Source organism: Apodemus sylvaticus, chromosome 9 (genome assembly GCF_947179515.1).
Source record: "Apodemus sylvaticus chromosome 9, mApoSyl1.1, whole genome shotgun sequence".
NCBI lineage: Eukaryota > Metazoa > Chordata > Mammalia > Rodentia > Muridae > Apodemus > Apodemus sylvaticus.
The window spans coordinates 26017984-26030659 of NC_067480.1; the positions used below are offsets into that span (position 1 = coordinate 26017984).

Here is a 12676-nt window from a genome sequence, read left to right on the forward strand (position 1 = left end):
AGGTTCCAGGAACTTAGAGCAGTGGCCTACACATAGGTCTGCAGTAAGTGCTAGCTGGTTTTTTTAATTATATACAAACTCTGGTACATGCCTATCAGTATTTTCCTATGTTCTTGGCATATATTCCAGACTCCTGCCTTTGGCTTCTAGTGCCTCGTGCCATGCAGGCTCTACAGGCATCTTCCTCCTCCATGCACATATTCCATACTGCAGCTGGGGAACTGGTCTCTAGGCACTCTGCCCTTCTCGCTTCTGAGCTTCCACATCTTCTTTGTTCTGCCAAATGGGATACTCCCCATTTAGTGCCTGACAATGTGGCCAACTTAGGTTCCCCTTTAAGTCTCAGCTGCTTCTCACTTGGATCTTGTGATAGACCTGCCTTCCAGACACCAGGCCAATTGGTGAGGGAATCTGTCTATCTGGTCCTCCACCATATACTGTCAGGACCAAGGAGATATCGTATCTAGTCACGCCTACTGACCTTGCTAAGCCAAGCCCACCCACCTCAAACCCCATACGTACATCATCTTCCTTGGTGCCCCCCCAGAAGTTAGTCCCTCCAGCATAGCTGGGAATGTTGAGGACAGCAATTCCTTGAAGACTCGGGAGGGGAATAGGGCGCCCATCACACTGTGCCGCAGAAAGGCAGATGGAGAGAAAAGAGCAATACTCAGTACGTGCCAGTTCTTCCTAGTACCAATTTGATATGCTGGGGGTCTGGGGCAAGGCAAGGGCTCATCAGGGATGATCAGGCAAGGCTCAGTAGAAATGATCTATAACCAAGGTTGGGAGATCACCTTACCAGACTAGGAGGCTACCACTCACCTCCAGCAGGACCTTTTGTTCCAGGTTCCTGTAGGTTCTATGAAGCAGTTCTTTGGTGCCAAGGACACCGTACCACATCATGTTCTTAGTCCGACTCCTAGAAAAAGAAGTGCCACCTTGGACAGGGCTTCTCTTATAATAAGCTGAGTTACAGTTAGCAACTGTGTACAGCAGGACACTGGAACAAAGTAGTCTGGGCTTCTCAGACATGCAAGAAGAGTAAATTTAGCAATGACGAAGTATGCTACAAACTGACACTGCCAAGAAAGTAATCACACTATGAAAAGGAAGTAAGTGACTCTCAGAAAAAATTGTATGTCATGACTTGTAGCTATAAAACTATGCTAGGGAGATGACTAGTGGATAAAGTGCTTTCTATGCAGGTATGAGGACTGGGGTTTGAATCTCCAGAACCCACATACAACTGGATGCAATAGAGCATATCTGAAATCCCAGGGCACCATGGGTTAATGGGAAACAGAACAGGAGAATACCCAGAACCCCATGCATCAGTCGTCCAGGAATACAGCAGTAAAAAATAGAAGACTGTCTCAAAACAAGATGTAAACCAAGGACCGCATGACACTAAGGTCATCTTCTGACCTCTACACATGCACTGTGCCATTTGCTCATCCACACCCACTCATACACATAATAAATAAAGCACAAGGGAGAAAATAATCTCCAAATCCTACATACTCCATGTCCGGATGACTACTGGGAGAGGGGCTAGGTAGTCTGGATGAGCACAGCTCTACCCATGAAGAGTGCTGGGGTGGTGGCCTTGCAGCACGCTCATGGCACCTTCCTCCAACGCATCATTATAGACTCTGATGCTGGGTAAGAGGCAGCCCGCTACAGTCACACACATCACTGACTTCCTGATATCCAGTCTGCCCAAGTTGGCCAATCCAGGGATGTAGTCCCTCCCCTCCTGAGCTGGCTTCTTGCTGCCTCTTTCCACACCTCTACTGACAACAAGGAGTACATACCTGCATTTCTCTGGGTGTTCATCACGCTTGTTGTTAAAGTCCAGAGATATCTTTGCATCCAAGCCAATGCCAAAATAGTTGTTCATGACACACTTCTCTGTGTAGTACTCTCTGCAAAGGCAAGTTTAAAGTCTCTCAATGGCTCAGCGAAACAGGTTCCTCTGTGACTGTCCTTCCGATTCTCTCGCAGAACAAAATCATGGCTTTTTCCATGTTTTGTTGTTGTTTTCACTTAGGTTTGTTTCCTTTCCCTGTGTTTAGAGTTTGATCCCAGGGCCCTGATTCTGGGTTTGTGTGGGGTATTTGTTTGTTTATTTGTTTGTTTGTTTTGGTAAGAGCTCTACCAAGATGTTATTCACATATCATGTCACTACCACATCACAGTACATGCTATCATTAACTGATCAACATTCAAATTGATTTGGGTTCTAGTGATGACTTACACACACTAGTGCCTATGTTGCTGTAGATATGTGTTTTAGAACCGATAGTGTTTGTACCATGGGCAGAGAACCACGGGGACACACAGCCTCTGGTCTGCCCTTGAGGCACTGCCAGTTTCCCAGAGGTCTTCACAGCATGCTTCTCTAGCACTGTCTAACCAGTCCCTGAAGTGAAAAGGGCAGTGACTGAAAACCCCTATACCAAGGCCAAAAGCCTCCCTTCCCTAGAGCACTACTGGTAACACCTCTCTAGCACGGTCCATGAGCTCACCTGCTCCTCTAGAGCCATAGGTGTGTCCTGCCCCATGCCCTCCCCCACTGAGGAAGGCAAATTCTGAAAGCACCCATAAACTCTGGAAAAAAGAGGGGCTTCTCAAAGTTTGCACTAGAATTCTAATACATTTTAGGTTATGTTTCCTTGCAATCTGATGAGAACCAATCTGTACAGCAAGAGTCCTTCCTGATCACACATCAAGTCACAGCCTTGTGACTGCTCAAAAGAGCTCTGGGGCCAAACTATTTTCTAAGCCAAAGGGCATGTGATGAGCAGTATTTATAGGTCCTAGGAAGAAAAAAAAAAGTAATACAGAAAATAGGGCGCAAGAACAAGAGCAGGAGAGGCTGGGTGCAGGGAACCAAGGAGGAAGCGGCTACCCATGAGAGGGAACAGGCTTAGCCACAGAGGGGGCCTTCCGTGATATCAAAGGAGGTAAACAAAGGAAATCTCCTGGTTCAGGGCCCCAAGAGTGTTGCTCCCAAAGGAACTATATAGCTCTGCCCCTGCTAAGGAAATACATCAGGGTCTGAGCACAAGACCAGACCAGGAACAGAGACCTATGTACCACTAGGCTCTAGACTTTTGGAAAGAGCCACCTTTCCAAAACAGGGCCTCTGTGAACCACACAAGTACTCCATCATCACACCGGAAAGCAAGAGCAGGCAACTTATAGCCAGCTGCCATCAGCCTCTACCTGCCCACAAAGCTGCAATCAGTAGCAGGAAAAGAAATGACTAAAACTGTGTCTTCTTTTGTGTGAGAAATACCATCTACAGTGAGCTCTAATATACACAGGGATCCATTAAACCATTATGCAAATGTCTTTCCAGCCTCACAATGTAGCAGAAGAGGCCCTCTGGAAAGCAGCATAGAGGAGCCACCAGACTTTCTCTCTAAAATCCTCAAAGTAAGACACTGTCTCCAGGAACTCTAACACCCAGGGAACAACCACCTGGAGGATTTCAGTTCAGGAATGCTAGAACCTACATCACTGAAAGGATGACCGACACAAGACAAGAGACAAGGACAAAAACAATGTAGTGAGTAAATTCGTGTCAACCCAGTCAATACTGATCTGGCCTGTTTCAGGGCCTGGGACAGGACAATAACAGGTCTGTCCTCTGCTGTCCAACATTAACCTACAGGGAAGGATCTCAGGCACACATCCAAGAACAGCTGAAAACAAGCCTGCTGTCCACTGATGGTTATAATTTTGACTCAGACCTCTGCACTCTGCATTGTAACAAAATGCCCCATTGGTATTGCCCCATACTTACAGGTTTTCAGGTTCAGCATTAAAGGGATCAGCATTAATTAATAAGCGACTAATGACTGAGCCCCCTGGCAAGGAGCCAGACATCCCTGCCCGAACACCTGCAAGGGAAGATGAAGAGGTACTTGGCCAGGAGTTCTAGACAGAGCAAGACAGATCTCTAAGGTTGGTGCCACATATCCTACAGGACATTATGAGCAAGTGCTCCAATTTGACTAACAATCAAAATCACCACTACCATCCCATATAAGTTATATTGGACAGTAGAATTTAACACACATAAAAACTGTCTCCTTCTTCATTTCCCTGGCACTATTTATACATTACATGCCTTTTATTTGAACAAGTACCTTTTTAGCCTTGGGATACTAGGCTATAAGTTATTACTGGTCAAGAGTCCAAGAGTTCCCAAAACAACATGGGCAATTAACATTGCTTTTGGTTGTCCACCAAAACTACATGGTAAAACTCTCTTGCTCAGGAGCTGAAGAGATGGCTCAGCAGTTAGGATGACTGTTCTTCCAGAGGTACTGAGTTCAATTCCCAGAAAGCACATGGTGGTTCACAACCATATATAACAGGATCTGATACCTTCTTCTAAGTGTCTAAAGACAGCAATGGTGTACTTGCATATATTTTAAAAAAAACAAAACTCTCTTGCCAAAGACACAGCACACTTGGGCTCAGGATAGACAGAAACGTTCTTCCTCCTGGCTAGCTTTCGTGGAGCTGAAATGTGTTATGTGGGCTATTGGGGTTGGGGTGGGGGGATAAATGGTCTACCCAGCACTAGACTTTGTTTGCATGCTGCACTACCAACCTGCCAGAAAGATGTACCCACTAGTGCAACAGTGGTGCAATGACTATGGGGTAAACCACTTTCTACCTGCATTTGTGGCCTACACCACAGACAGCGGATTCATGCCTAGTACTGTATACCATGGCTGGGAAGAGTATAGGTCCTAAGAGAAAACTTGCTGGTGTTGTTTTGCTAAACAATGTCACACTGTATTCTAAAGTTTGTTTCTACCTATAGATTAGTGCTACGCTTACCTCAAAAGTGTGAATTTAACACCCAGGGAGCAGTGGTTAATGTACAGACCCCTAATTGGCCAAAGTGCTGAGAATAAATGAGTTTTAGTGCTCAACCCTAAAAGCGACAACTGTATCAATCCCTCCCAAAGATTCAGGAAACACTGGAGAAAACAGGACAGAAAAAAACGTGCTTGAGACTGGGGAAAGAGAGCCTGAAATGATGGCTGGTGGACACAAGAGCCACAGCAGCATTTTTCACACAGTCACATATTTTTTTTAAAACATTTTTACTTATTTTTATATCTAAGTACACTGTCGCTATCTTCAGACAGCTACCAGAAGAGGACGTCAGATCTCATTACGGACGGTTGTGAGTCACCATGTGGTTGCTGGGATTTGAACTCAGGACCTTCGGAAGAGCAGTCAGTGCTCTTAACTGCTGAGCCATCTCTCCAGCAGCACCCCCCTCCTACCCCCAGTCACATAATTTAAACTACAAAGTTCTGTGTCTATTTCCATGGACCTGCAAACTCTCAAAGGACAGCAACAGTCTTATTCTTTCCAGGACCAAAGGTGCCACAGCCCGATCAAGGGTGCCACAGCCTAGCCAAGGCCAGCAAGCACCTCCAGCCTCCTTGGCACCCCACGCCCCAGACTAAGAATCCCCCAGGGAGAGTGGGTCACTCACTTGGATATAGGATCTTGGTGTTCAGAGCAGGCAGGCTATCCCGGCTTCCTGTACTGGGAGGGAGCGAGGCAGAGCTGCCAAGTGACAGGCCTTTGTTCATCAGCTTTTCACAAGGGGCCCTGGATGCTGCAAAACAGAACAACATACTTGACACTGTCCAAAGCAGAGCACAGATGAAAGGAGTCACAACAAAATGGACAGACAAGAGGGCTGTGGAAAAGAAGGAGAATTTCGAGCGCTCCTTGGCCAGTAGTATGTGTGATGAAGAATCCCTGATAAAGGTGAAGGAAGAATGTTCACACGTGCACTGTGGGCCTGGCTCATCTTGAAAGGACACAGAACTGGACAGCAGTATGAGGACACAGAGGGGCTGACCCCAATCATAGTGTGGGCACAGAAGGCACAGAGTTCTGATGCTACTTAACAGTATGTCTACTCTAGAAAAGCCCCCTTCCCTCTCCCACAGTGCGTGACAGCTGATGGGAAGAACCCTTTCCTTTTGAGACCCTTGCTGGGGTCTATTCTGAGAGAAATGAAGGTCTCAGTTTTGCCAGACACTTATGAGCAGCCCTAAGAAGGCTCTAAGAACACCTAGGGAGGAAAGGGATGTTCCTCAGCAGGGAGGCTGTTTCTTGCAGGTGATACAGTGCACATGCCTCTACTAATCATATCTTGTGGTGTGAAGGTGGTACAGATGTCAGCTCCAAGTGAGCATACCGGTTTCCTCCAATATCCAGAGCAAAGAGAAGCACCACCCTCGAGTGTCCATGACAAGCTCAGCACATATCACCCAACCGAAGCCCGGCCATACCTTTGCGTTGACTTCTCCCCTTGGCAACCACACAGCTCTCACTATGGGCAGACGATGCACACACCCTATTGTCAGTTTTCAAGTCCTTCTTCTCAGATTCAGAGAGGCCTAGGACAAAACCCTGCTGCTCCTGGGTCTGGGCATTCTGCTCATCCACCGCTGGTAAAGAAAGAACATTCTTGCTGAGATTGTGCCAGTAGGGCTAAGGATGCTATAGGTTCTCTCTTCTCAATGGTAGTATGGCTCAAGGATCAGACCCAAAGTCCTCACCACAACACACTTTAGTTCAATGCCCTAGCTCAGTTAATGGACTAGCACTTGGGCATTCCAGCTAGTAGGCTGGAGAGGACTCTGAGACAGGAAAATGTGGAGGTGAAGAGAGTAACTAGAGGCCCTAGCAGGAGAGTGGGTGGTGTGGCCACACCGGGGACCAGGTGTGGTGTGACCACAGGGTCTGAAGCGAGAAGAGGTAGAGCTGCTCAGAGTGACAGGAAGTGAGGGGGAGAGCACGGTATCTAGTGTGGTCCTAGGGCAGTGAGAGTGGTCAGTAGGGTTGGGAAGTGTCATATGAAGATGGAGGTGAGGAAGTCCTTGGGCCAAAATGACTTTCACATACCACTTTTGGTCTATAACTACATCGAGGGAATCTGGGAAGTCCAGTGCCACCTAGGAACTAAGGGACCCATTACCTTTTTCTGTGTGCTCAATAATCTGGCGAATTGCTTTCTTCAGGCTGTTGGCTCTCAGCATTAGCTGCTCCCGGGGTCGGAAGATCTGTGGCCGGGAAGGGCATGCCGAGCCCACCAGATGGTCCCCAGTAGAGCTACAGATGTTGCCTGATCCATCCCCATCCTCAGCCTCCTCAGCAATGGTAGGAGGTGGGTTGGAGAGAGAGGATGAAGCCTGAGACTCATCATCCAAGGTCTTGAGGAGAGAGTCCAGTTTTTCTTTCAAGACCGAGCACTAGATTTGAGAAAAAGCAGCATGGAGAGCAAGCTCTTGTGCTCCTACTGCTCGACCTACCCCGTGCCCAGGAACCTACCTTCTTGGCCATGACCTCCGACTCCTGCGAGCTCTCTGTCGTCTTCTCATAGGCCTTGCCCACTCGAGCCACAAAGTCCTTCACCGTCTCACAGAGCACTCTGTAGGAGACAGGACAGCTTGGCTGGGGCCCTGGACAGCACACTTGCTGCCTTGCTGGATCCCCAAAGCCCCATCACTCACTTGGCTGACGAGATCACCACAGAATGTTGGTCCGAAGTTAAGATTTTAGAAAGATGGGCTGCAACTGAGTCTTCATAGAAGAGAATTTGCTGCACCTATAATCATACCAAAACCGAGGGCAGTTAGTCTCACAATCAAGTGTGAGTTCCATTAGTGTCTGACTTGGGAGTTTTCTTCGGTCCTCTGGCCCATCCTCTCACAGAACAGACCATCTCCAGACATTATCACTGCTGTCCACTTCTATGGGAGCAAGGTCAAAAGTTTCACCAACCCGTGGACAGACTAAAACGATGAGTCTGAACTAAACAATACCTATCAGAGCCAACAGAGAGCCCATGCCTCCTCAGTCAGGACAGTGAGACAGCCTGGAAGCCCTGGCATAAACCCCAGTCTATCTTCAGTAATATGCTTGTGGCCAGCCTCCTGACTGGCCAGTCAGAGCAGAAGCTTCCTTTTCTTCTGACCAGGAACTCTACCAAAAAGGTGTAAATGCACCTCGCTCAGCTCTACCCACACACAGGAGAGCTCCACTCTTCTCTGCCCTCCCCAGGGCCAGCAAGCTTTCTCACAGATCAAAGAGAAGCCATCTGTGCCACAGTCTCATACATTTCCCTGGGTACTTTGCTCAGGCTCTACACAAATATTCTCAAAACAAAAGCATAGTCATGTTCCACCTGCAAAGCCATAAAAAGCAGGCTTGGCTTAGCTTGCTGACTGCTGCTGTCGTTGATCCCTTGGGCTTGTCAGACTAGACACCCAGCAGGACCAACACTACATGTGCCCTGCAAAGCAGTCGGGATGTAAATGCAAAGCCCCACCCCCTCAGGATCTCAGAACTAAGTCCCTGGAGTGGCCACTGCTCAGCACAAAAGACTGAGACTGGTACTGAAGCAGTGTGTGCTATCTGCAAGGGCAGCACAGACATCAGCGAGAGACAGGCGCGCAGGGAGATGAGTGTGGAGACTTCTGGAAGCAGACAGGAGGAGGCTGTGTAGGAAGGAACAGCAGACTGCAATACGTGCTAAGCGACAGTAAGGAGCATAAGACATCACAGGTATTGGGCATTAGGAAGTACCTCAAATCCTGATAACAACTTAAGAAACCTCCCAAAAGTCATGAAGCCCTAGAGTTGAGCCTGCTCAGCCTCAAGCTCAGCCCAGGCTTCTTCCTGTGCTCCTTCAGAACCACAAAAGGCAGGGAAGTAGTAAAAAAGCTGAGTGCATGACAGTCACATGTGGGACTTAAACAGCAGGTGGTGGGCTGGGGTCAGCTCAGTGCTGAATATGGGATCCGAAGAGCCATGCCCAACACTACAAGAGAAAGAGCAAGAGCAAGCCAGTGGTACCTCTGAGTCCTCGCTGAAGTCCTCGGTGACGGTGGAGGAGGAGGCCTGCCGAGGGAGCTTGGTCTCATATGCCATGACACTCCACCTGCACAGGCCCAGAGTCAGCTCAGCTGCAGCTCCCACTGACACCAGGCATCTGCAGGGCCCCAGCCCCCAACCAACCCCTCATCGCTCCAATGCTGTGGTCTGGTGCCTGGATCTTAGTTCTATTCTTAGTGAGTTTTTTGTTTTGTTTTGTTTTGTTTTGTTTTGTTTTGTTTTTGAGACTGGAGCTAGTCTTAGTCTTCACTGGTCTTAGAGTAAGAAGCTTGGCCACAGCGACCAATCCTTCTTGGTCCAGCTGCCATTCACACATCCTGGTTGCCCCACTCACCTGTCCAGCATCTTAGTGCTGGCCCTCTCCAGCTTTGCCAAGATCTGAGGGAGCTGCGTATCATCATCACAGGCAGAACCCCAGCCGAGAACACGGGCCAGGTCATTCCCTGTTCCCAGGGGCAGCACACCGAGCTGACACTGGTGGAAAACAGTGAGGAAAACATTCCCTTAGAAACTAAGTCTAAGAACCATTCCCATGCAGTGCCCACCCTGTTGACAACATCAATAGCCACAAGAAGTGCAGGAAGTCTGATCTGAAGTACGTGGCCTGTACCTTCTCAGTAGAGCCCACCAGAGGGGACTGACTGATGGGCTTTGCGACCAACAACAGATACCAAGATTCCCCAGCCCTTGCTCACTTATTCACATGCCTTGGCAATCAACCCTTAAAAACCCCTGGTTTCTACAACCCATCCCTTCCCAAGGACACTGAAATACTAAGACCTGGAGACTCAGTCTGTAACTCCTCAAACACCTCTCTACCCTACTATGCTTCTCATTCCTTGATGCTAAACTCACTTTCCAAAAGCTGTCACTAGTATCATTCCACACCACTAAAAGTCCCCCCACTGACTTCTAGGTCCTATAAGAAACCATGCCAAGGCTCTGAACATACAAGACCTAGTCTGTACCCACTTACGTATAAGGTGCCGGTTCCCAAATTGGCCCTAGCCCTGCTATCTCCTACTAGACTTAACAGAGGGCAAAAGTAAGGGAAGAAGGCATAACGGAGAAGAAGGAAGGGGCAAATATGGGATCTAGTAAAGTCTGCTGTCAACGGGGAGGGACAATGGATTGTAACTGTCCTAGGAGGGTCACTCTCAGCAGCCTATGGATAGCCCAGACCAGGAAGATGCAACAGGGCTGGGGTCATGTGGGCAAGCCAGCAACTAGCTTTAAGTAGGGAAAGAGGAAGACCAAGCTATCAGGAATAGTTGTGGGGCTTCTCCTTAGGTCCTGGATGCATGAAGACATTTGGGCAAAGTAGGAGCTGAGTGACAAGCAAGGTTAGAAACCTGCAACATTACAGTACCCAAAATCCCCAGAGTGTCCCCAAACTGACATGGCTTCAAACTCCTATGAGTCACAAAGCTTTCCCCATAGGAAAAGTGTGAAAGATGAGGCTGGGACTCCAGGTTTGACCACATAGCATATACGAGAAGCCAGGAGAAGAAACACTACCACACACAGGGCTGGGGAAGCTAGGGGTGCAGGAGAGAGTAGACAGAGCTCCAAGGGGCGCGAAAAAGCCATCGTTCTGTTCACAGTGCTCACAGAATCGACTGAGTACAAGAACCACATTCAGCCTTTCTAGAAAGCCAAACTGCATACTATAATCCCACCACTGGGGGGTGCTGCTTCTTTTCCTAGAGTCATGGTGTGGCTATCAGTGAATATTGGACCATCTCTTCAGACAATACAAAATATGATTGGTAAGTGAGACTAGACAAAGAATACAAAATCACTGAAAACTAAAGAACAAAAAATCATAATGGAGATAAAAATGACAAGCCAGAAAACTAGGGAAATGTGTTTGTTTGCTTTGTTTTGTTATCATTTCAAGATAATTTTCCTCTGTGTTGTCCTGGCTATCCTGGAACTCTGTAGACCAGGCTGGCTTTGAATTCACAGAAATCCATCTGTCTGTCTCCCAAGTGCTGGGCTTATTAAAACAAAACATGCACCACCACTGCCTGCCAGGAAAAAGCTGATCTTTACTGACAGACAGGTGAGGTGCTGGCTGAACAATGATAGCAAAACAGCCATTTGTATTTTGTCCTTGTGATTACTTCAAAGAAAACAAGGCAAAAACCATGAATGGGGTTCATTTAAAACAGTCTTCCAATAAAGCTGTGTTGGACTACATCATCACCATCATCATCATCATTTAAAATTGATACTTTCTGTTTACATACTTGAGCAAAACAAAAGGAGTGTCAAGGCAAGGGAAGGTTTCATGTCACCTGGAATGTGAACTGGAGCATCCCTGACAAGTGCAATTTGGCACTAAAAATTTAAATAAGGGGTTCCTCGAAAGAGAAGATTCTAGAACATCAAAAGGATTTCGGCAAGGTTGTCTCAGCCCTCCAGTTCCTGCACTAGGGGAGAAGTGCTAACTCAGGTCCTCCCACTACATCCCATGGAGAACTGCCACTCTGAGCTGTTCGTGGAACAGAGTATGGAAATCCACACATACCACTATGTCAAGTCTAATAACCAACCAGCAGGTGAAAACCAGATGAACAGTGTGCATCTGACATCTGAGTGATGGTTATGACAGTATGCACAATGGCTAATTGCCAAAAAAGGGGACTGGGGGTAAAAATTCAATGAACGCAATAATCGGGATAATGTATTTTTATTTTGCCTAGTGTTAAAAACAAAGCAATTAGGCTCAATGAACCATAACTCATACTTTAGAGATTGAAGATTCTTTCTTCCTTTCCTCTCAAGACAGAGGCACCCAGCAATTAGGTCCATCACCTCCCAGGAAAGAGCTAGCGTTTAGGGGACTACAGCCCCACACTCACTCCCCACATAGAGCCTGATGCCAAGTTGTTATTACAGCTCCCTTGACCTACATGAGTTTCCCATTCATCTATCACAGTGGGGTGTCCCTCAACACCAGTTTGTAGTATCTGTTTGTAGTACCTGTTTGTGAAGGTTGAGGCTGTCAATTTCAGAGAGGACCCAGCCAACACTGCCATCCCCGCCACAAACCAGAATCCGGAAGGTATCAAACTTCTGAAATAACCGTAAGCTGTAGAAGAATGGGAAGCCAGGGAAATTAGTATACTTTAAAGACAAATGATAGGTTTCTCTGTCTTACACTGAGAGAAACACCCTGTTCCATGTGGCTGAACCTGGACCCAGGCTAAGCCCATGTGGACAGGGTCTACAAGGTTGCCTAGATGTCTGTCTGCCAAGCCTCTCTGCTCAGGGACCATTTTTTTCTACATGAATGATGGTGATGTTAGATCCCAGCAGCTCTTTCAACCAGAAACAGGGAGAAAATAATACACACATTTCAGAGTACCATGACAGTCTCACTTGATGTCAGCTCTTAGGAGGGCTTGTGGGCACAGTCTTCCATATCCCAGCCAAATAGCAGGCCCAGGAATCCCCTCTCTTGCCTTTCCTCGTCCATGTGCTAGCCCATCCCTCCCCTTCCTCCCTCCCCATGCAAGGGCAGCTAGGCTCAGCCTCTGTTGCTGCTCTGAGTCCTTAGGGAGCCTCCAGTAAAACCTTTTCAAACAAGAGGTCTAGAATATGTTTTGTCTAATGGCTTACTAATTAAGAGGAAGGAGTCAAATATCTCAGCAAATAACTGGAGCCCTTTGATAAGTATCTGATGCCCTCAGCTCCCCAAGATCTGACCCAGTCCCTA

The 12676-nt window shown here is 47.5% G+C and overlaps 1 protein-coding gene across 3 annotated transcripts in view; it reads right to left on the bottom strand.

Annotated features, from left to right (window-relative positions):
- Positions 1-12676, bottom strand: part of Dgkd (diacylglycerol kinase delta) — an 88600-nt gene that overhangs the window by 9452 nt on the left and 66472 nt on the right. For all 3 annotated transcript variants that reach the window (XM_052193001.1, XM_052193000.1, XM_052193002.1), the window contains exons 10-21: positions 11941-12049; positions 9287-9426; positions 8914-8998; positions 7569-7663; positions 7387-7486; positions 7034-7307; positions 6345-6503; positions 5534-5659; positions 3815-3911; positions 1818-1928; positions 826-922; positions 523-630 (exon numbers count right to left, since the gene is read on the bottom strand). In XM_052193001.1, coding sequence (XP_052048961.1) covers positions 523-630; positions 826-922; positions 1818-1928; positions 3815-3911; positions 5534-5659; positions 6345-6503; positions 7034-7307; positions 7387-7486; positions 7569-7663; positions 8914-8998; positions 9287-9426; positions 11941-12049 — 1501 coding nt within the window. The remainder of the gene's footprint in view (positions 1-522; positions 631-825; positions 923-1817; positions 1929-3814; positions 3912-5533; positions 5660-6344; positions 6504-7033; positions 7308-7386; positions 7487-7568; positions 7664-8913; positions 8999-9286; positions 9427-11940; positions 12050-12676) is intronic.